Raw genomic sequence first — 25,589 nt, 5'->3', positions numbered from 1 at the left:
AAACTAAAACTACTTCTAACTGGCATAAGGATCTCCTCTAGTAAGTATAGTAACAGCAGGAAAACAACACCAAAGAGAAGTGGATGACAGCAAGACAGCAGCCAAAATAGAGTAATTTTTAAAAATCACTAGTTTGTGAATAGCTGCATTACAGGACATATTTGGTCAAAGACTGAAAGTAGTAAAATTATTCTGTAAATCTTTAGTGAATTTCAGTGCTCATTTTTTGTTTCCTTTATATGGTATGCTAGAGACATTTCCATCATTCTCTTTGAAGAAAATTTTTACTTACACTAGTCCCAATGATTGCAAAATATTCACCAGAAATTTTTATATTTTTGTTACTCATATTTCTTCTTAGTCCTGACTATCATCTGATAACATGTGTGATGCAATTACATTCTTTCACCCTTTCCTACCTACTAGAACTCTGAAGAAACTTCATGGCTTTATTTTTAAGCTATTGCTCATCTTCACGCCATAACTGTAAGTGCAGAAACCAAGAGCTGCTAAAAATATTTGAGTTTTTTTAATGTTCACCACCATTGTCATGTATTAAAAGAAAATAACAGCTTAGATCTTTCTGACCAATTATGTGAGAACTTCTTCTGAACCACTTGATCTTTAATGTAATTATTTTTCAGATTTCAAGAAACGCTTTAAAATTGTGTTAAAATCAGGGTTCCCAGGTATTAAAATGCATTCTTAATCCTGTAGCTGCACCCCTACACGCAAATACCTTCCAGACAATGAGTTCTCATCCTTTTTGTGCTGCTCCATAGCCTACCATTTCTCCTGGCTGGAAATAAAAATGCTGCACAGGTACTGAAAGACAGTTTGCTTAACAACTCTCTCAACTTTTGCAGAAGTGCAGAAATGCATATAGAAGTATAGATGAGCAATGTGCCAAAGTATATGCTAGCCTTTTCATATAATAAAGGCAGAAGTAGTTGATCAATTTTCTTGAAGATGGCTCTGAATTTTTTATTCAGAATCACATTCTACAAAACACAAGAAAGCAGGAAGGAGGAAAATATCTTAATAAGACTGTAATTTTCTTTTACTACAAGATATGACAATTAAGGAGCACTTAGGAATATGACAATTAAGGAGCACTTACTCGGGAATATAAGCAATGTCCTTTCTTAGTAACATTTTTAGCACAGTCTTACCATTATATCCTGGCACTGGTTTTCCTGCCTGTCCAGGTGGAGGTGTTGTAGAGTTCCCCAAACCAATGCAGGAAGCCGTAATTGCAGAACCAGATTCTATTAAGAGAACACACATACTGTCAGTTAAGGCTGGTTTTAGTTCCATTCATTATTTACTAGTTCGAAGTTTTTTGATGCTCAGCACATCATAATTTTTTTTAAAAATTCCTAGACAAACAATGGAAGATTTAGAATTCATAGAATCATAGAATATGCTGAGTTGGAAGGGACTCCCAGATATCGTTGAAGTCCAACTCCTGGTCCTGCACAGGAATCAAAACATGTGCCTGAGAGCATTGTCCAAACACTTCTTGAACTCTGTCATGCTTGGTGCTGTGATGCTTGGAACTGCCCTGGGGAGCCTGTTCCAATGCCCAACCACCCTCTGGGTGAAGAGCCTTCTCCTAATATCCAATCTAAACCTCCCTTGGCTCAGCTTCATGCCATTCCCTTGAATTCTGTCACTGATCACAAGAGGGAAGAGATTGGTACCTGCCCCTCCACCTCCTCTTTTGAGGAAGTCGAAGGCCACAGCGATGTCTCACTTCAGTCACCTCCAAGCTGAACAGACCAAGTGACCTCAGCTGCTCCTCATACAGCTCCCCCTCAAGGCCATTCATCATCTTTGTAGCCCTTTTTGGGACACTTTCCAATAGCTTTATCATTTTTATATTATGGCACTCAAACCTGCCCCCAGCACTCGAGGTGAGGCTGCCCCAGTGCAGAGCAGAGCAGGACAATCCCCTCCCTTGCCCAGCTGGTGATGCTGCGCCTGATGGACCCCAGGACAGGGCTGGCCCTTCTGGCTGTCAGGGCACGGCTGACCTATGTTCAGCTTGCCATTGACCAGGACCCCCAGGTCTCTTTCCATGGCACAACTTTCTAGCCTCTTATTCCCCAGCCTGTACACCCAGGGTTGCCCCATCCCGGGTGCAGAATCCAGCACTTGTCTTTGTTTAACTTTCTTGTCTCATTTCTCCTTACTCTGACAACCTCTCTATGTTCATTCCAATTGGCCTGATCCTGCTTCCATCTCCTGTGTATTTCCTAGTCACACTTAAGTAATGACAGGAGTTCTTAATTTGTCCACATAGATCTCTTCCCCCTTTGCCTGATTTCTCACCCATCAGGATGCATCATTCTTGAGTCTGGAGGAAGTGATCCTTGAATATCAACCAACTCCCTTGGAACCCTCATCACTGCAGGATCTGTTCCTACAGGATTCTTTCAAGAAGACCTTTCAAGGCTGAAGTTAGATCTCCTGAAGTCCATGATTACAGTCTTCCTGTCCTGTTTCCTCCTTGCCCACTACTGAATTTCACAACAGTCATCACATCCAAGGCTGCCCTCAACTTTCACATCTTCAACAAGGCATTCATTACCTGTTTGTTAGTATAAGGCTGAGGAGCACACCATGCCTCAAGGGATCCTCCACTACTTGTGTCAGAAACTCGTCATCAATACTTTCCAGTAATGCTGACACTTTCCTAATCATCCCCACAGTTAAGTAGCTAGAAATCCTTCCCTCCTCACCTTCCTCTCTTTTCACGTAACATTTTTATACTACCAGAGTTGTTATCATAGAAGAAGAATAAATACTATCAAGTCATATAAAAGAGAGTCTAAGACTGAAAAAATCCCAGTTGCTCTTCACTCTTCCCCTCTAAGGAAACAATCTATTTCTACATTTGAAATGCTGCTGTAACTCTGAGCCACAGAAAACAAAGTGTAGCAGAAACACAGGATGAGACTTTACTTTAAAAACATGACTATATCATTCTGATGATATCTCAGGTCACTTGGCCTGGAATTCATAGTCCATGCTACCTAGCAAACAAAGTAGGTTTGTCTCCAGCTGTATATGTATATGTATATCTATATCTAATCAGTATGTTCAAAACTATTTTCAGTATGCTTGCACCAGGAAATTAAAGTCATTTTTGCTGTGAATTTTTCCAACCTCCATAGCATTCATCTTCCACTTCAGAAGTTATGTGACTATTCAAGTGCTTAAAGAAGGAAAAACAAAAACAAACTTACAGACTCTTGTAGTGTTTTTACAGTAGGTGTCAGTAAGTAGCTGAAAGTTTAGCATTTACAGCACAGCTGAACTAGGGCCTAAATACAACTGTGGGACACAGAATAAAAATTATCAACCCTCCATGCTAAAAAAGACAGGCTAAAAAGTTGGCTTTGTTGTTTCCTAATCTTTCCCCATTCCACCCTCTACTCCAGCTAGTGCAAATTCCCTGCACAGTCATGGGGGAATCTTTTCTTCTAACACACAAAACACCCAGGCTACAGTTATAGTGGTGACACAACATCAAAATAATCTACCATACCCCATCTGTGATCACACTGAGAAGTTGTAGAAAAACAAAACGTTTTCAACAGTATTTTCTGTTGTTTCATCTTCAGTATGTATACTGAAGAATTTTCCTCTTTTACTTGGAACAGAAGGACAGTGAATTGGAAAAGACACTAGAACAGAGAGTTTTCTTTTTGACTGTGCAAGGAGAAGAAGTGGAAGCACAGTGTATATGTTGCTTTACATACTGCACAGCAAGAGCTACAAAACAAACTGCAGCAGATCAGGCAAGAACAATAGTCTCCTATCACCAAAACACAGGAATTAGGTTTGCTACTGAGAGACAGGGAACACAGCACCACAGAAAGCCTGATGTACCAGTAACATTGGTGTGGACTGGGAATTGACAAGCATTTCTCATCAAGAGTCTCAGTCCAAAGACCCTGAGGGGAGTGGAAGAATTACTGAAAATTTGTTTGGGTTTGCCTCTCTAGTACACTGCTAATGAAATCAACAGAAACTTGAAAGGAAACTTCATTTTACTAACTTGTCTGGTTTCTTACCTGCTTTTTGGACAACAGTGACTAAGCCTGAATGAAAGTCCATTTATTCTGGAGAATCACAAGTTCTAAAACTTTGTGAAAAGGTCTTTAAAATTGTTGCTCTTTCTTCTTTTCAATTATCAATGGAGATATAATTTTCATATTTACTCAGTGCTCTAATCTCTAAGCCATACATTCAGTTCCCACAGGGCAGTAAGACTTTTTATATACATGGAAAAAAATATGGGGTTTTGGTACTTGGATCAGATAATAATTAAGAGAGGGAATCCCAAAAGCATCTGCTCTTTAGGTTAGGTTAGCTGTTCCTGAATGCTAAAGCTTCCCCTTCAATATAGAATCACAAAAGGAGTACTGTCAGAGGACAGCATGAACCTTTGTGCTGTACATTTCTTGGGAAATCAACATTTATCTTTCAAACAGGATGCTGGATTGAAATATCAATTTCCCAAACCTATTAGGAAACAACAGCCTCTTTCTAGGACAGTTTTTTTCTATCACCAAGAAAACAGTCTGAGTTTAAAGGAGAATTCAATTCAAAATCCTCCTGAAAAGAAATCATCACTGTTCAGAAGAACACAGGATTTTAAGTGTTATTTAAAAGAGATACTTTCCTTAACAATTATGTGTAATACAAATACTGTGTGGCCCTTTATTACAGATTTCCAATAAATAATGTTGCTTATGAATCTTTGGTTTCAATTAAGGTTGGTTTCTTTACAATTCAATTCAGGATTTATGTTCAGGTTACAAGTTTCAGGTCTGAAAAGTTGAAACAGTAACAGTCTGAAGAAGGATAACACTTGTCAAGTGTACATTGTATTCCACCTATGCCTTAAATCAAGTTTCTGCATATACGAACAGATGTCCCTTACCTGCTACTCATTTGTTTATAGTTGAAGATTCTCTGAAATTAATGCATAGCACCTAGACAGATTTCCAATGCTGAAGACTTTAGGAACTTCCATATTTTTAATGCAAGGAACAGAACAGTAGGTCTGACTTACAGTCTCTGTTGCAAACATTTTGCACATTAACTGTCCACTCACTAAGCTACCAAGTTAGCTTTCCCTCCAGCTGTGGAAGGCTTTTCAGGGGCAACCAGATCATAAAACCAATTTCCTTTCTGTATAACACCTTAAGATGTGACAATGAAACAGCTATTTAGAAGAGCAATGTTTTATACTGGGAGAACAATGTTTCACAACTAGTCTGGTAAAAGTATTCAACATCTGCTCTGAGTTATAATGAAAACAATATGGTGTACCTCTGAGAATAATGAAAAGCACTTCATTGAGACAAAAAAGAGAGAGTTACTGAGAGATGGCCTTAAAATCAAGGCTGTTCAAGTGTCCCAACCCCCTCCTTATGCTTCTTCTTTTCAGAATAAGGGCTAATGTAAAGAAATAGTCCTCAATAATCACAGATGTGACCTTCTTTGTTTTGTCCCACTCTACCAGTAAGTGAGCGATACTATTATAAAGCTATTTCAATATTATTGAAATATCAAGTATAAATTGGACAGCTAATGAGTAGTCTGATACATGAACTTTTTTGCATTTGCACCTTGGAAAACAATTCTTATGCCAAAGAAGGTGCTGCTAATCCAGAAGCAAAAAGTGCAGTCTCCTACAAGTAGCTAGGGTGCATAAAGTCTGTGACTTTATTAATCAGAAAGCTTCCACCTACCCACGTGCCTGATTTGCAGAAGCTGCATTCTGCCCAATTATGCAGAGCAACAGCTAGAAGGCTTTGTGCTCAAAACTCTCTTTCTCATTCACAGTCAACAGTCAAGTTCAATCAAAATAAACAGTTTTGAAATAACTCAGGACTTTCAAGATGAAAATCTACCACTTACTTACTCTGTGCCACTTATATTCCTGATACATTATAATTTCTATACTATGTCTCATATTTCTCAACATAGTAGACTGCCATGCTGCTGAAGTATTGGCTTTTTTGGTAGGAAATACCTAGGCAAAATAGACTGCATTTTGGAATGAATGTTTGAGCTTGGGCTGTGCTAAGTTAGTAATGTAAAGCTGTCTGCTTTGAATTTCTCAGAAGGCAGTGGAGAGCCACTAAAAGCATACAAAAGAGGTAGGAAGTTGTTATGTAGCAGGAGAAGGAAAGAAGAAAAAAGAGCAACTGTCATACATTAACATATTAATGAATGCAATAAATATAATACACAAAATTCTCACTGTGGCTATGCTGTTTTGAGCTATTCTTCTGGCAAGGCTGTCACTTTTGCTGTGGGGAATTAAAGGAATTACTACAGCAGCAGACTGCACTGATAAAATGGAAAGGACAGACTGTGTAGCAGGAAAGCTTAGGCAGCAACTCATTACAAATCCACTCACACCACAAGAATGTACCTCTGAAGAGACCCCTTCCATATGCTCCCTCCACACAATGGTCATTTTCATTATGTCAGAAAGGGTAAATGAAGAATTCAATAAAGTTACAGCAAATGCTTTCTGGTAAGGCAACAACTATTGGGCATTCTGGAACAGAAAACCACAGTACCTGATGAACTACAGGACACAAAATCTTCATCACAGTATAACATACTGCTTCCTTAAAATAAAACTGAATCTAACACATCACAGAAATAGTATGCACTGGCAGTGTCCTGAAGATTCAGGGGCCAGATCATCAAGCATTCACACAGACCTCAGTTCCTTCATCCTTTAACATACAACTGCACAGAGCAAAGAAGCCAGTTTCTGTCAGTCCTTTATCACTAAAAGCCGAGCAAGCTTCTAACTGCAGCAGCAGTAAGCTGCCTCACTCACAGCTTGGATTTAGCACTGTTAACCCTGACAAATTGTGTCTAGTCATGCTGCAGGTTGGTAGCCCAAGCACCAGCTCAGTCTTATGCTTACTGATGTTGGAAGAAAATTTCTGATAACTGCTTTAGCCTCTGTACAGTACAACTCAAGCATGCCTTCAGCAAGACCTCAGAAGTATCTTGTGTAAATTGTGTAACTTTGCCAAGCTGCTTTCTTTGCTGCTTCCCTGGAAGAGATCCACACCAGGATGGTGCATGACACGTTATATTATTAATGTGTAAAAAGACTAAGCACACATGGCTGATGCTGGGTATTAAAGTAGAAACAATCTGATGCTCATTATCCATCAACACTAAAACAAGGACATGACATCTGGCCACTATTATCCCAGAGCACCAAAGGGCACAGATAAGGACAGTTTGGATAATCCCAATACAATGTGAATGTTTGATGCTGCTACAAAAATCCACAGCACTGCTCCACCCACATTGTTAGTATATATAGCTATGCTATGATTTTTACCACATTCTAAGAGTAAAAGCTAGTGAAAACTACTTTCAGAGCTATGATAATTATACTCTGAACCTCCCCATCCATTTTACTCATTCCTCTTCATTTTATTTAAGCTTGTCATCAAATGAAGTAAAAATTAATGAAAGAGCTTACATTTACTGAAATTCTATCTAGCAATATATATAGCATGGTACTACAGCAAATTATAACAAAAAACTGAGAGGAACCATAAGAAGACAGCAAGGACTGAAGAATCTGAAGAACTGTAAATTCTTAAGGATGCTCTGATTCAGTTTTATCAAGTGTCAGAAAGAAGTATGAAATTAAATCCAGTTCACACATAATACACCATTAGATTAGATTAAAGACAGTCTGTCATCCTAAATGATAAAAGGTTTTGCTGGCTTGTAGCAAAACTTCAAAAACTTTTTCATGAATTGTGTAGTATTTTATTTCACTCCTTGCTTCTGAGGACTATGACATGCAGCAAAAAATTCTTAAACACTCACTGTAATTATAATTTATTTTTTCTCCATCTGGCTGCATTCTTAATTATTCCTCTTGTGAATTAAGCACATGCAGCATCAACACAATAAATATCAGATGTGAAGAGAATAACAAAATATGGTAAGTGAGGAGCAGGGGTCTACTTTAGCAAAAACCTCCAGAAGCATCAGCTTTAAGGTGAGCTATGCAAGTTTGGTGGTTTGTAATCAAGGTTTTCACACTTGTCTTGTAAGGAGTTGAAAAACTCCTTGTAAACTTAAATAAAGCTAGGGTAAAGAATAAGCAGTAAATAACTGGAAAGATTTTCAGTCAAGACTTTCTTGCTCTAATGTTATTTAGAGAGACTCACATCTAAAACATGACCTTGTCCATCAGGCTGCTTACAATTTAGGTAACATTCATTTGGCAGAAGATCAGAAGAATTTGTTACCTTGAAGTGGCTTCAAAATGTTTTTTCATCCCACTAGCACTCTATAAAACAGAACATAAAACCTCTACAACTTAATTGTAAGCCTCATGGAAAAACAACAGTGTTTTTCACCTATTCTTCACACCCAAGTAAAATTAAATTTTACCTTTCTCACTTGGTAAAATTGTACACAGAACCTTAAAAAAGCTCTTCTTAACTGTCTAACTTCTCTACTCAGAAACTGCAAAGAAGAAACTGTAAAGCAGAAACTTCACTCAAAAAGCATGGAAAAGAGATATAAATAGAAAATTAAGCAATATTTTTTTAAGTGTGACTAAGATTCATGGACTTACGAGAAAAAAAAAAGTGACAAAGTGAGCTAAAAGTTTTGAAAAGCTGAAGTTCCATTTCTCAAAACAGAAATCCATTTTATTTATAAAGTTATGTATTTTCTGAAAGTGCCTGCATTTCCATGCTTATTCTTAGAATTGAAGGTCAGAAGAGAAACCAGTATTTTTTAAAATGTTTTCTAAATGCTTTAAAGCACGTGGAGTCATAATTTACCATGAACATAATTTACCAAGCATCTATTACCATGAACACGTATCACACTTGTGAAGGGCAAATACTTCCAGTATAACAGTTCTATTCCTGTATTCAATTCACTTGTTTGAAAATAAAATCAATGCCCAAATCCATTAAAATTCATCCAAGGCTCACTTGCACAATTATCCAATCACAGAATATACTTACAAACTGTGGGGGTTGGTATTATACAAATACACAAGGTCTCTGAAGATTTCATAGCAGATTTAAATGAAATCTCCAAAATACATATACAAAATATAGCTGCAAGGAAGGTCCAACTAGTTTAGTTAAGGGTTTGTGGGCCATGACAAATATTAAAACCAAAGCAGAAAATAACTGGTTATCACTAACTGGCAAGCCAGTAATAAAGCACCAGAAGTTTATGTATTCATTTTGTAAGTACACTAGGGTCCTTTGCCTCCAAATATTATATATGCTACTATAACGTACATCTTATAAATTGACTGTAGCAAAATGACAGCCAAGACTAGAGAATGGAAAGCTATTTGGTTGTATTTGGAAGATGTCAGATGACATGTTTAAAAATGTATTAAGTCAGGCAATGCATCAAATTATATTTTCAGACAAAATAAATTTCAAATTATTTTCATCCTACTGTGACATCATAACTGATATATGATGAAATACTAAGAGATAAATGGAAAATTTAAAAGTAATTCCACATCTCAGTGCTAACTGTTTGCTATTTAATTGTTTTGAGGAATCTTAATACATTGCATGCGTAGTAATACCGACAAGATGGAAAAGACAGGTAAAATTACTACTATGAATTCAAGTATCTTTATCAGGATCTAATATCTTAAATACACTCTCTTCCTACCCTCACTTTGAGCAACATAAAAAAGCAGTTGCCATATGACAAGAAAGAGATCAACAAGCTGTAACATCTTCACACTCATACAAACTGGAGGCACTGTCATAGCCATAGCTCATCTCCTTCAGAGAGATGAGACTGCACTATTCTATTTTAACATATCCATTCCTAAACATGTCCCCTCATCTTCTTCATTTGCCTAAATGCAACCCAAATATTCAGTGCAAACTAAATATTGCCCATGGCTCAACTTCATGACTTAAGACTGCTTTACAGTTCTTTTATTTTCAATCATCTAAACTATATCAATGAAATTTTAAGGATGAAAACATTTACACTTCATCCATATTAATTTTGTCCCTGACTGCATGTGGAAAGACAATCAGAAAAGATTAAGATTAATAAGCACTGAGAAACTGAAGCCAAATGGGAACAGAAAAGCTTAATACACACTTTTATCAATTCTAAGTTAGAAAATGTCAGCACAAATGAGGCAGACTAGAAGTGGCACAGCTAATAATGAATTTGTATCAACACAGAGGAGGAGCTGACCAGTGGGGAAAAACCAGAGTATAGCCATGAGGAAAAGAGAACCTTCACAGAAATGCGAAGTACAGAGATGCATGCTTTTTGTTTTTTTAACTAGAAGGACGCAGTACATTTACTGGCTTAACCATGTTCAAATTGCAATAAATTCCACAAATAAAAATAAAAATTTTTTTTTTCAAGCCACAACACTCCAGATCTAGCATCTGGGTACACTTCCCAAAACACATTGAACAACTGAAAGCCATGTGAAATGCACATTTGAAACAACCCTTAAATGAAAAATAGTTTTGGAGAGAAGACACTTTGTGAAATATGAAAGACAGTGAACAGCACTGAATGCCACAATAAACCTATGAAGTTGTAATGATTCATTCAAAACAAAACCACCCTAGAGAATATGCATATAATCCAGACATACCTTCTTTGATGTCCAAGAATGGGAAAACCACACAGAACTGAAAGGTCAGTCTCTGCCTTGGCAATGCTTATGGCCACTAAAAAAACCTTTTCCTCTCTCTCCTTCAATAAGGGCAACCAAAAATCTGTTTGAATTGGGTGTTGTAAGATGACATTTGAAGGAATGATGAGATACTGCTACTAAGGATACACAGTCCACATGCAATTACTAAACAGCAAACAATGGCTGAAACAATCTATATTTTTCATACCCTTAAAGGACAGAATGCAAGTCTCCAGGGGGAGACATGAAAAATGTCATGAATGCCTGTTATAAATTCAGTTATCCAGTAAATAATGATCAGGGGACTCAGTAAATCAGGGCTGTGGAGGAGCAGAAGTTTCTGCCAAGTAGTTCCCACTCCTGTAGAACTGTTTGCAGGTTATCAGCTTTCACTAAAAAAATATGATCTGAGTCTTGACAGGATGCACACATCTTTAAAAAGCATGAAAGTAGTTGAGTCTACACTGAGGCACCTGATAACCTAAACCAGTTGCCCGGACTTTGGAATAAAATTTGTTTCATCTCTTTCATTTCAACTCCAGATTCCTGGTCCCTGTAACTCCGGAACTGAATTTCTCTCACTCCAAAAAAAAAGTCAAGAATTGACTATTTGTTGCAAATCAAACAGCCATCCTTTCTTTAGTTTACCTTTCCCACTGGCTTTGGGTCTGAGAATTTCACGATATTGAACAAAATCACTGGACTGATCTGCAGTTTTGAATGGGGCAAAGTGGAAGGTAACTGAAGAACAAAATGTGGAATCCAGCTGACAAAAGGGAGCTGGAGGTCTTCCCTGACAAGGTAATTCACTTAAAGAACAGTTCTTCAGTGCAAACCTGAAAAGGTTAGCTAACAATTTAGTTGCAAAATCCATCTTTCCAGATACACATACAAAGGAGATTGCGCACAATGTTGCCAAGGCAACACAATGGAAACACAAGTCTGGGGATCACATCATGCTGCTTGGAGATCACATTAATAAACTCTTTGATTGCCTCAGAAATAGTCCACTGAAATATATTCATCTGAGTACACTTATCCATGATTCATATTTTTTACTCTGAATTCAATGACACATTTGTATCAGTCCTCATAAAAACTCTGTATAACCATTATTAAACCACTACATATAATTACCTAACAGCAGTCTGTCCTAATAAAAATATTACCAAGGTAGCATTTACATGTTTTAGAGGTAAGACACAGAAAAGGAAAATGAATCATTTTAAAAGTGATAGAGTACATTGTTAATTATATTACAGAACTTGGAGAATTCCTACCAGAAAACTTTATCACACTGTCTCAGAATATCCAATACAATGTGCAATATAATACAATGTGCAATATAATCTTCCTTGTCAGCAGTCAGAATGTATCAAGCCCCATTTGATTTTTGTCCTAATGCCTGCTGCAGAAACCTACTCCTTACTGGATAAAGCAGCCTATTTGCATGAAAACACAAAATGTACACAATTGTTTCATAGTTATGCCTGCTAGTGAGCTGATACTCAGGAAATAGTAGATAACTCCAATCTGAACCTACTACACTCTATACACTCTATAACTTTCATTTCCATAGTACTCAACTAAAGTTCTATGGAAACATGTCTCTTGACTGAGATTTTATGCAAGCCATATTTTATCACTGAATTTTCAGCTTCAGTTCTATTTCATCTGAATTTTTCTATACATCCTCAAAGGCAGAGTCTCAAAACGTTTTTATTTTAAAACATCAAGAGAAAAAAACCTCTTTATATCTATACTCATTATGAATAAATGGAAATCTGACTTACCATTTTCTCAAAATGTAAAAAGTGGTATGGCAGAATTTCATTTTTTTAGTAACATGAAAGCAGCTGAAGATGTTTAACACAAACTTTCAGAGTCTTTTTCTTGCACAGCTCAACCTCCTGGCTGTTTCCCTTTTTTTTCCTAGAATTCAAAGCTAGCTCCAAAATCAAGGTAAGCCATACTCGCATTTCTTTGTCTATTGAGGCCCCTCTCTCAGAATGAGGGTAGTCACACAGTAGATACAACCCAAACACTGTTTAGGCTACTTCAAATAAATTTGGAAAGGCTCTTGTAACTGAACTAACTGCAATACTAAAACAGAGCAACTATATCATTGCCTTAAAATACAACTACAGAGAGAGAGAAAACAAGATCCAAAATGTGCATTCCACTTCCCATTAAAAAAAAAAAATTGCAAAACATAGGTAAATAAGACCAAAAAATTCTATCTCTCAAAAAAAAATCTTTTTTTTGACAATGAATTTAAGGCTTACAGGATATCTTGGAGCAGGATAGTCTTCTTTCCCTATTTAGTGTCTGCAAGACTGGAATAAGTGTACTTACTTCACAGGGGTGTCAAAAGTATTAATTGCTTGTGTTTGCACAACTTTGAAGATGAAAATTGCTATTGAAGTGCTAAGTGCCAATTTGTATAAATAAGCAAAAACTTAACACCTGCACCAACCCAAGCAAAATTCTCCTCTCTCCAGGTACAGTTGAGCATAGGATCAGAAGATCAGAAAATAACATTCTTTCATCCATTGCCATATCTCAAAAGAAAACAGCAAGTTCTTCCCAGTCCTTACTGCATGAAAATCTTCCTTGCCACTCACTGATGCTGTGACTTCTATTTCACAGTTTGTAAGATGTGCTTACTGTACTTGTAAAACAAACATTAACATTTAAAATGAGTGTTATTGATGAAGGTGTACTGACACAAATCAGTTTTAAGCAATCAGCTTTTCCAGGTGTAGCTGCTTTGAAGTCCCTTAACGAAAGATTACTTCTGTTTCAAAGTACTGTTTCAATTCACAGTGATTTCAAATACACACCATAAATCGAAATTTCAAGAGCAAATGAAAGAAATCCACCTTTCCTTGTCCATACTAATTTATTTCTAGTTATATATATGGCAAAGAGGCCAAGTGCTTTAAAGACATCTCACTAAACCTGAAGAAGGAAGTGGTTAACACTCCTATTTTATAATACTTTTGTCAGCCTTTTGTTTCCCCCACACTCATTTCCATCTCCAAATGATGACAGTCACTTCTCATCTCTACAAAACTCATCCTTTCCTTACCTTTCTCAGTCATTAACAAAGGAATAGAAATTATCCCATTATGCAAGAAACACTATTTACCCAGATACTTCTCCTCCTCCATCTTCTGCTTTAGCCTCAGCTCAAAGAGCCAACATAACTGCTGAAGGTCTACAGTTTTCGAGCAAAATTAAGATGTCAGAATTTCTCAGAGTTTTGCAATGCTCTTGTTTTGAAAGAATGCAGGTAAGTATCAGCTTTGGGAATAAGTACCAATTTGTCAGACTAGCAATGGTCAAAAGCATTTTCATATGTAGAAGACAGACAGAAACTTTCAATCTGAGGTATAACAAAATAGCAATTTCCAACTTCAGCTGCAATTAAATGGCAAAAAAAAGACAATTCATTTTGTTATAAAAAATGCATTTTAAAAACTTATTAGTTCTACATAACACAGCTAATAGTTTCAACTTCCTCCTGACAGAAGTGATTAGGGTTTTTTATTGTGTTTTTAGCATGCCGCTTTTTATTTTGGAGACAGTTCAGAAAATTGTTATTTCTGAATTTGTGGGTCCTTATTCAGTCATCAGTCACTAACCTTGCCTATTTCTAATGAATTAAACAGCCAGTTATCTATTCTATAAAATATTTCACATTCAGTACATAAACCTTTAACCAGATGTACTGAAATCCAATACTGTTGGTTGAAATGGCTTTTCCAGCACAGAAATCGATTTTCAACATTTTGACAAGTGACAGATAAGGATGAATGTGACAGAACTGCCTGTTTTTTCACAATTAATGGCATTTATTTTGTATTCTGCTAAAGCAGAGGTGAGTGAAGAGCAGAAGGGAAGACTGTTTTCACCTGCAGCAATGGCTGCTGTGCTGCAGGACCCAGGAGTCCCGTGGATGGCAAGGTGACCATGAGCCTGCAGTGCCTTCATGGCCAGAAGGGCCAGTGGCACCCTAGGGTGCATAGGGAAGAATGTGACCAGAAGGTTGAGCAAGGTGATCTTCTCCCTCAGCTCAGCCCTAGTGAGGCCACATCTGGAGTCTTGTGTTCAATTCTCCACAGCTCAAGAAAGACAAGGAAAGGGTACAAGTAGCAAGTCCTGCCAGGAAACCTGCTCCAGCATTGGCTCCTCTCTCCATGGATCTACAGGTCCCTGCCAGGAGCCTGATCCAGCATGGGCCTCCCACAGGGTCAAAACTTCCTCTCAGGCATCCACTTGCTTTGGTGTGGGTCTCCTTCATGGGCTGCAGGCGGATCTCTGCCTCCTGTGGACTTCCACAGCTTGCAGGGGCCAGCTGCTTCACCATGGTCTGCACCATGGGCTGCAGAGGAATCTCAGCTCCAGCACCTGAAGCACCTCCTCCTTCTCCTTCTCCACTGACCTTGGTGTCTGCAGAGTTGTTTCTCTCACATGTTCTCACACCACTCTGGCTGCAATTACAGCTTTGCAATAACTTTTTTCCCCTCACTTTTGAATACGTTACCACCATTTCTAATCGGCCCAGGCATGACTGGCAGCACATCCATCTTTGGAGCTGTCAGGGATTGACTCTGCCAGACATGAAGGAAGCTTCTGGCAGCTTCTCACAGAAAGCACCCCTGTAGGCCTTCTTGGGAGGCATCCAGTATTTACACACATTGAAGAAATGTTAGCCAGACTTCTCAGTGATGCCCACTAACACAACAAGAGGCCACAGGCACAAACTAAAACCAGGATATTCCATCTGAGCCCAAAAAATATGCCTTTACTGTGAGGGCAGTCACACACTAGCACAGGCTAGCCAGAGTGGCCAGAGAATCCCCATCCATGGAGATACTCAAAACTAAACAGGATCCTGAGCAACACTCTCTCTGATCCTGCTTGAGAAGGAGTATGAAATTAAATGAGCTCAGGAGGTCCTCATTAACCTAATTACTCTGTGATTCTTGCTTCCTTATCCCTTGAAGTTCAGTTCTTTGATAGGAACTGAATTAGTACATTTTTTCCTTCAGACTGAAGGCCTCGCTTTCATTCAACAGCTCACATTTCCACACAGATCACTTGGGTCTTCACTCTAATCAAATTATTAAATGCTCTCAAACAATATATTTAAAATGACCTTAGTTCACTAAGTCATGGTACAATTTAATTTAAGAGCATGCCCTGAATATACATATCAAGAAACACACTGTAGTCTGAGCTGAGACTTGGTCTTTGAAAAAGGTCTAAAACACAGTCTTACCCCTACACAGTGTAAGTTCCATTATATCCATATGCCTAAAATCTCTCGTTGATGTTTATACACTTGAGATACATCTGAAAGAACACTGTAACGTGAAACTTCTGCACTAAACATATGCAAAAGCTATGGCAATTTTGTATATGTAATATATCTTTATATCTGCAAAGACAGACAAAAATACATACCAAACCACACAAAATTACACACAGTAACATTGATTATTGACAGTTCAGTGATTTATCAAAGACATTATTTGATCTTTTAGCCCTTTTCAGTTAATTTCTCATTCTGCATCATTTAAGCCTGCCTACAGACATTAGGATCATAGTGAACTGAATGAAACAGAGGTCTTTTGCCTTGTATTGATCAGCTAATCAGCAGATTAAACCCAGGTTAAATTCAAAATTACACTACTGTCTTCCAGAACTTTTTCAGAATTTACCTAATATTGTGTTTTGGGTTCTTTTAATAAAAACAATGCATTTTAAGCCTCCTCAACTATCTAATTGCATAACATATAGATGAAATACCAGTTTCTCACTTTCTCTCTAATCTTCTATAGCTTCTATTTGATCTATCATGGGAGAACCTCAGAAGGTTTTTCTTTATAGAGAAAGAGACCACACATCTTAAATCAATGATCCACAGAAAACACAAGAGGTACTCTTGGAAGGGAGCAAAGAAGGGAGGGAGGCAGGCAGGCAGGAAGGAGCTTTTGTAATACATTGCCACTATTTAATCAGCAATGTGTGTAAGAAGCAAAATGCAAACTTAATTTTCTAATAGTGAAATTTAAAGATATATGAATCCACAGTTATAAGGAAATACATTTGATCAAGTCTTAATCCAGGATTCAACTAGGATTTTTGCAAAGTTACGCACAGACTGGTACTCTGATTCCTTCATTGCAGTGAAACAAATAGGAAACACTCTAAAATAATCACTAGAAGTTGGATGACACCCATACAGAACAGTATTAAAGACCAAGGAGTCTACTCTATGCAGCAGATTGTTTGTTTGTAATTAAACAAATTATATATGCAAAAAAACAATGTTTAAGCCTTAAATAGCAAACAGTCTGTCACATAACGATCACACATGCAAACAACATAAAACACACCTGGAAAAATACTAATACAAACTATTTTTTTAAACATGGGTAGCAGAAAATACCTTCTTTATATAGCTTTTACAAAAGTCACGTTTTTCTAAAAGTACCCTGAAGTCACTTTTCAGACCACTTTCAAAAAACATTCTTCCTGCTTGAATTTTTTTTTTTTTACATTTATTTACATGTTCATGGCAAGAAAAAACTATCTTACCTTCAGACTCAAGAAACAAGCCTGAAAATACTCTCCTCACTGTATTTTACAAAGGGTATTTTAAACCACTCACCAGTTTGCCACCAGTGGTCCAAGACAGGTACCTTGAAGACTCTTTTTGACCATTCTAGCGTGTCCACATCACAGTGCTCGCCAGCTACAAACATCATTCTGAACCTTTAAATAAAAAAAAAGTCTGTATCTTGATCTGGATGTGGAAAGGAAAACAAGATAATGAATACAATAAATGTCTCTGGTCACTGTCCCAGAAAAGGGAAAATACAAAGGAGGACTTTTACTTTTTGTTTTCTCTTTCCTACTAAGAAACAACTAGAATATCTGCAGCATTAATTTAAGCTACTTAATACTTCATCATGTAAAAGAAACTTTATTTGCTGAATGCACATACCCTTGGGAGACCAGAGGCAAGCAACTGTCAGTTGAAGTAAAAATAATTAAATGCTCTGAACACAAAAACTAGGTAGATATATTCATTAGCATTGCAGTACAATCTCCCACAGCCATATGCATGCCATTGGCATTTTGTTTCACTTTAAGTCCTTCCTGAGTGCATTTTGAATGAGGACAACTGCTGAACACAGGACTTCACTCTTGTCCTTCAAAAGTGGACAGAAACTGCACTGATTTTGTAAAGCCAGTAGATTTGTAGCCACAGAAAGAGAGAATTCTTAGATCTGGTTGGTATGACACAAATTTCACTTCAGAGGGATATAATTTAGAAACACTACGAGTCTCATCTTTCCATGGAAATGAAATCCAGAAAGCAAATTAGACAAACACCAAGAACATATAAGACTTAGGGAAAATTTAAGATATTCTGTTATCCCTTGAGCCAAAAGCAAAATTCCTCTCTTTTGAATTGCCAGCTTTAATAATCAGATTCAATAATCTGCAGGCTAAAGATCAACTTTATATTATGAGAAGGAGAAAAATTAGCTCTTTGGCAAACTTAAAGCACAAAACCATCAAAAAGAGTATCAAAGCAAAGTGCCACAAATCTAAGCATAAGTACCATGGAATTATTTTCTCCTCTCAAACAGCATAGCAAAACAAGGGATGCCAATGGCTATGAAATGCTCCACTGAGAAATTTTTTTAAAAGCCCACTTAAAACTTCAAAGCATGTCAGTCCACCTTCTACTGCAACCATCTATCCCTGCAATGCAGTTAATTGAGAAGAAAGGTCCTACAGCCTCTCTGTTAAATAAATGTCCTCAGCTGTTCTGAAAACCTACATTCCTAACATGAAATACAGCACAATCAAGCTTTTAGGCCCTATACAGGAGTTCAACAGAATGGACTTCAAATTTCACCTGACATAGAGGGGACAGATCAATGTTCCTCATGATCCTGAAGCAATAAATATTGTTCAACAAAGCACGTACATTTTGGTGTCACTCCAAGCACAGAAGAAACAACATCTCCAAACTATTTACCAAAAGCTTAAATTTTCATATGGTTAATAATGTGAGCTTCACTTTTACAAATTAAAATACTTTGGAACAATTTTTTTTTAAAATTCTGGAATGCACACACCAGTTGGGGGGGGGGGGGCATTCTGGCAAAGAAAAACTCTATCTGCATGATACTACATAAGCTTTTTTTCCTAAAAATACAGCAATGAAGGTTCATTTGCACCTCTAAACATTGCCTGGAAATAAAGAATTCTTACTAATTTTTAATGCACGTGGACACCACATACATACATACATATATATATATACACACACACATATATATAAATATATATATATATGTGTGTTTCTTTGTTTAATTATTTATTTAAACATGCAAAGTTTAAAAAAATGTTTTCACATCTTCTGATTTTTCTCCATGGATGTGCTTGTTCATTTCCTTCCCTAAACAGATTTTACCTTGGATATGAGAATCTAAGCATTAGATGTTTGAGTGACAGTCACAGAGAAAGACACAGAACACAACTGCAGCTCCACAAAGCTGTTCATGAGCACAGTTCAGGACTCCACCAGGACAGGCCATGTATGATCAACAGCAGCACAGAGTAGGAGGCAGCAGGCAGAACTGCATTGCGTACTTCGATTGTAACAAGTTCTGGGTCTTAATTATATATCCTCCTAGCAGCATATGTGAAATGTCAAATCTATGAGAAAATATTTCCTTCTAATAGTTTTGAATTTGCTACTTTAATTTCACTTCCTCTTGTTCCTGCATTACGAGACAGATAATGGAAGTTTCTTATCTACTTTATATTCATTATTTCTGCACAGTTTTTATGCAGTCTCATATTTCTTTTTAAAGTCCATTATTATCGGGCATCAGATGAACACAACCTAGAATTTTTAAATGCTCTTGATATAAAATTGCAGAACTTTCTCAACTGACCAAAAGTCAAGGAAGCAGAGTAGACTACTGGACACAAATGGCAAATTACTTGTACATTAATCCAAACTGCTGAGCTGTTGCCACATTTCATGTAAAACCATCACTTGTCAATTGTTTGGAAATTAGAACAATCCAGCTCACAACAATTATGTCAATTGTAGGATGAAGTGTGATTCAAGTATAGGAAGAGCTAATGGCTTGGTATTATGGAACTACCTTCTGAAGAGGAGAATGGATTCAAAGAGCTGAACAGAATATGCTTACGTAGACAAAGCTCATGGAATTTGGATGTTACTTGTTTTTCCAACACAAAAGGCAGCAATGCTCACCAGCACTGGATATTATCAAAAGCTATGTCTTTAGATCTCTATAAATAGGTGGTTGAACAGGGCTTTTGACCTACACTACTAAAAACTAAACATCTGTTTTACTGTTAGGCATGAGCTGTGCTTTAGACATAGGTGGCATTTTGTGTCAAAAGTCAAGAAATTTCAAGATTTGGCTCCAATAGACACAAGAAATTTAAAGCACACTAGAACCTTTGGAAAACTCATATATATAATTTTGTGCAGAGGCCAGTGATGCCACAAACATCAGTTCTTAACAGAAATTTATTTCACTTACATCATTTCAAAAGAACACAAGTTAGCTTATAATGCAGTTTACTGATGTAAATCAAATGCTCCCTTATGTATGGAAGCTGGCATTGCCTATCACCTCTTTTCTTCATCAGTAACTGCCTTTTTTAGCATTATTTTTTTTAAGCGACATTGACTTTTACCATTTATTTAACAGAACTTTTCAGAAATAAAATGTACCATGGTGGAAACCTCTTTCAGGACTGCATTCCTGGATGCAGTCTCTAAAGTAAGGATCCGTTTTAGTGCATGTAGCACAAGGACATTTCAAAGATTCTTCACCATGTAACAAAGAAGAAAGCATCATAGATCAAGTAAATGAAGTAAAAGTAAGAATGCTTTCAAACTGAATCAGACATAATTCACTTGACCTTGAATAGAAAAGTCTATCCAAGTAACACCCAAACCCAAGGATTTCCCTAGAATGGAAATTTTAATCACTTGATAGACTTTCTTAACAACTGTACCTACTAGATATTAAATGATGCATAAGAGGGTTTAGTAAAGAGACCTCACATCCCAGTGAACTACATGGTCCAAAGCTGAGTGAATTATGAGACAACTAAAGCTGCAGACAAGTGGAGAAGCTCATTTGATATGACTGAATAGGAATGATGAAATACCTCTTTATATCTGTGGCAACGGATACTGCAAGGAGACTCTGAGCTAGAATTCTCATCTGGCCAGAGAATGTGGCAATTTACAAAGCAGGTAAGCAGATTTCCCATTAAATGAATACTCTAAAGACAAAGTAATTGTCTAAGAAATGCCAAGGAACAGCAATTAAATTTTCTAGAATCTGAATCACTTTCTTGTCAATTAACGTCATAGGACAATAGCGCATTCGTGTCTCAAATGAGCTTCTTTCTTATTTCAGGGAGGAGTAAAGGCTGATGATAGCAGTCAAAACAGATGGAAGAAAGTAATGATAAGCTTGTAATGAATACCTCAGGAAAAAATCCAGCTCACTAATAATAAACTTTCCTGAGCAATTAAGAATGTGGAGGTCTAACGAAGCTTCCCTTCTCTTTGAACAAGTGTGGTAATAGATGTTCTTGTGACTGAACACTGCCTATACAGTCTGACACAGTCCCTGTTGGATGCTGAGCAAATCATTCAACTTCAAGATTAGATGTGGTCCAAACCCGCATATTTTTTTCATTTTTAGAATGTTTACCATAAGATACAGAAACTTTGTCTGTAGAAGTATTGAACAAACCAAGTTACTATGAGAAACACTTCATAAATATAATGCTAACACCACATTTTAAGCATATACTACAATCTTTGAAACAGTGGTATTTCAGTGGCTCAGACTAGATATTCGAAACTAACAGAAGACTTTGACCTTAATCTCTTTGACTCAGCTTCCCATCTGCAAAATACAGATAATACCACTCTCTCACCTCACAGGGGATTTATGAGGATGAACTCAGCCAAGACTTTGAAGCATGCTGATAGTATAGTGATAAGCACCTTAAAAGCAGTACAAGACATAAAATAGCCCTTTGGATACATAATCATAAACAATAATTAAGTTTTGGGGCAACAAGCAAAACATTGACTAGCTTCTGATTAAACAAACACTAAAGATCCTGTGCATCCTTAACAAAATGAGAGGTCATGCAGAAAAAGCAGTATGGGATGACATAATCCAAGACTGTATTACAGAGTATAAGCACAGGGGAGTAAAGTAAAAGATGGGAGAGGAATTCTAACTCAGTAAAAGCTCTTAACATTAGAGTCATAGACTCTTTAACAGCTTTCAAGTCCTCAAAACTATCAGTAGAAATTTGCAAGCTAGCATGTATACACCTAAATTTTCAAGAATAGATTAAAATAGCACTCTACAGAGGTGGGCAAGACCCCAGATTCTCTGTTACTCTTAGCTCATGCAGCCTGCTTCTGGAAAAAACTGCTTCCAGTGTATCCTTACTTCACCTTTTCAGCGAGTACTGCTTTCCCAAGGCTGCCTCAGGGTCCTGCTGACGGATTGCTCTAATTGCAGTTGGTGAAGTAAAGAAGGCAGCTACTTCATGCTCTGCTAGCACACGGAAATAGGCACCAGCATCTGGCGTTCCCACAGGCTTCCCCTATGGAGAGAATAATTTAAAATGTCACAGGACAAAAATATCTCATAATTCCTTGACAGTTCAAGCCTTGAGCACGTAACAGTAGTGGTAGCACAGCAACAGAAGTAATTTCAAGTAAGACTTCAAAGGAAGCTTTGTTAAAAATAATAATACTGTGAAAGTATTCACTGGTAGAAATAAATTCACGAGCTTTGGGAACCATGTCTTACATGAACACAGCACATACTAGTTACTACTTAGAAAATTAGGACAAATGGACATGCAAATGAAAAGACAGGAGACAAAGATATGTTACTGCACTGGCAGCAGAGAGAGTCATGTCTACATCTACCCTGAGATGCAGTTTAGAAAACACCCACACTCCCTCTGAACAAGGAGTCTCTGGACACACTGGCACTGCAGCTATATTCCCATGCACAGATAGCTTTTTCTTACCTAGAAATTTTTCTCAAATCTGGAAAGATTGCCACTTAGCTTCTTACAACTGACTTTTTGGAACCACGATATCCCACATGTAGCCTGGAGAGATCCTAAAGGGCCCCTATTCTGTTTTAGTGTGCTACCAGACTGTGGACTGGTTTTGGGGTTGGGGTTTTCTTGAGCTTAGTCAAGGGGCATACCCAAGAGAATTGTAAACAGAAGTAATCATTTATGACAAATTGTTCAATGGAAAGTAATCCTAATAAAAAATAATCAAGAATACCTTCTTATGGTGTTGAAAATATGATAAGCAGTCAGCACAGAATCATATAGTCACAATCTCACTGTAAGTGTAATTACCACAGTGCACGAACTGCTCCATACATATTCTGAAATTAGAGGGTGATGCTAATGTAGAATGAGTTTTAGCTCCACAGGTATCACCATAACCTTTTCACTGGAAAGGCCACGCTTAGAAGATGAACTTTGGCAGAGCACGCAAGTCGAGAGACACACACTTTTCCTACTGCATCCAGCTGGGCCTGAACACTGGCAAGAGCACTGGTGAACCATTAATCAGATTCAAAGAACACAGGACAGCCAAGGCTGGATATGTACCAGTGGTTTTGCAGCTTTATGGTGAGATATTGCTCCTGCTGAGAGGAGTTCTCAAAAAAGAGGAGCACCACAAAAGATTTTAAAAATAAGACAAAACAGAATGCACAATTGAAAAGCCATTTTTTGAAAAGGATTAAGCAGGCAGTAAGAAACAAATGGAGAGAAAATAAATTTCCAGAAGAGTAGTATAATCAACACGAAAAGCCCTCTTCCTGCAATTAGCCTATCATTAATTTCAAAAAAGAAATGCAAAATGATGCTTGCTTAGAAAGTGAGTTATGTCCTTTTTCCTGTCAGATAACACACAGTACCTGTCAGATAATACACAGTAATAGAAAAATCTTTTACCAGACTGTCTTGAAACATCTCCCCAGCAGACCACTTCATCACAACTTTCATGTGTTCATCAGTGCTTGTTCATGAACCTGTTTGTTCAAGTTGACACTCTCTCCCTTTAATATTCACTATACCTGCAAATCTCTAGGCACCTACTTCAGAGTTCAAGCCCACATCACTAGTGCTGAACAAACAGCCTCAGACTGTGAAAAATACCAAATTGCCACAAGCTTCTCATGAAGTAATTATGTACTTGAATTAATATCAATCATCTTGGACACCAAAACACCTAGCTGTGGAGCAAGGTGAACTTGGTTAGTCAGCCAGTAATAAATTAGGCTGTTACTTTTAACCAAATGTAAATATCCAGAGCCCATAAAAGGGCTATGTGGCCCTGAGCACACCCACTCCCTCCCAGATCCTGCTTCACACCTGATCTTTGCATGAGCTATGTCACAGACATGCTTGTGCCTCAAACTTTCAGCAAGCCTGAGCCTGACAGCATCTTCTACACAAACTGTTAAATCTTCAGGAGTGCTCAGGTAAACATGCAGGACTCTGACAGGTTGATATTTATGTCACAGGTAAGCTAAAGCAGTTTAGGTTTGGAGTTACCAGATACAGGAGAAAACCAAATAAAAGACAAACAGTAGAAAGAGGAGAAAATTCACCTGACAGCTGATGGGACATATAACACAGAGAATAAGATATTCATTTACGGAGGAAAAAAAAATCTGGCACAGGTATAAAATATTCTTACAGATTCTGCCGAAAAAGTTCCCAATGGGAAGAACCAGACTGAAATGGTTAATGGCTCAAACATTTTTAAGATCACTGAAGTACTTTGCCCACTGTAGCAAAGTGTGCAAAGAGCTCATCTGCAACCAAAGTCCATCCCTCCAAATATGCCTCCTCATGGGAATTCTGACTGTGAGTTAAGCCACCTAAGGGAACTTGAGATAAGATAAAGGTGGCACTACTGTCCAACTACCTCTAGGAGAAATAAACAGGGCTGGGAAAGAAGAATGCATCCGAGAGGGAGGAGGTGAGTTTTTGGGAGTGTGATGGCAAAACCTCTGGTCCACATAGGATAGAGGTGTCCCACCCACCACCAGGGGACTACCACGTGAGAGACGACTCTCATGTCTTAGAAGGGGTCATAAACCACCAGAGATCCCCAAAGGTCCCCAGACTCTTTCCTCAGGCCTTATACCATAGGACTGCAAGCGATTCAAAGTTTTGCAATGGATTCAGATTCTGCTGCATAAGACAGTGTAAAACTCCCTCATAGGGGAGGTGCTTGGGCATTCATGTATGTACAATGTGTCGCAGACACCTTTTCATGAAAATCCTTTCCTTAGGATTTTTTCCTCCTGAGAAGCTGAGAGGCCTCAGGAACAAAATGTAAACAATGGTTATCTGCTACTGTGGAATGCAACAGGTGGATCCATGATTGGCCCATCTTGGATGTGTATTATTAATGGCCAATTACAGCCCAGCTGGCTCGGACAGAGAGTCTGGGACAGCTGCCTGTGTTATCATTCTTTCCTTTCTATTCTTAGCTAGCCTTCTGATGAGAACCTTTTCTTCTATTCTTTTAGTACAGTTTTAATGTAACATATATCATAAAATAATAAATCAAGCCTTCTGAAAAATGGAGTCAGATCCTAGTCTCTTCCCTCAACATAAGACCCCTGTGAACACCTTCACATACAATGTATATTACAATGTATATATTATGTACAATGTATACAATGTA

General features: G+C 37.6%; 1 protein-coding gene across 1 annotated transcript in view; it reads right to left on the bottom strand.

The window, feature by feature from the left end:
• The window catches only part of ACSS3 (acyl-CoA synthetase short chain family member 3), a 65,349-nt gene that overhangs the window by 16,343 nt on the left and 23,417 nt on the right, over nucleotides 1–25,589 (bottom strand). Inside the window, 3 exon segments of the mRNA XM_054514949.1 lie at nucleotides 1,173–1,268; nucleotides 17,418–17,521; nucleotides 22,305–22,456. Coding sequence (XP_054370924.1) covers nucleotides 1,173–1,268; nucleotides 17,418–17,521; nucleotides 22,305–22,456 — 352 coding nt within the window.

The sequence above is a fragment of the Molothrus ater genome, chromosome 5 (genome assembly GCF_012460135.2).
Source record: "Molothrus ater isolate BHLD 08-10-18 breed brown headed cowbird chromosome 5, BPBGC_Mater_1.1, whole genome shotgun sequence".
Taxonomy (NCBI): Eukaryota; Metazoa; Chordata; class Aves; order Passeriformes; family Icteridae; genus Molothrus; species Molothrus ater.
Note: the sequence above shows the minus strand (reverse complement) of the source record. Positions and strands in the feature narration are given on the sequence as shown.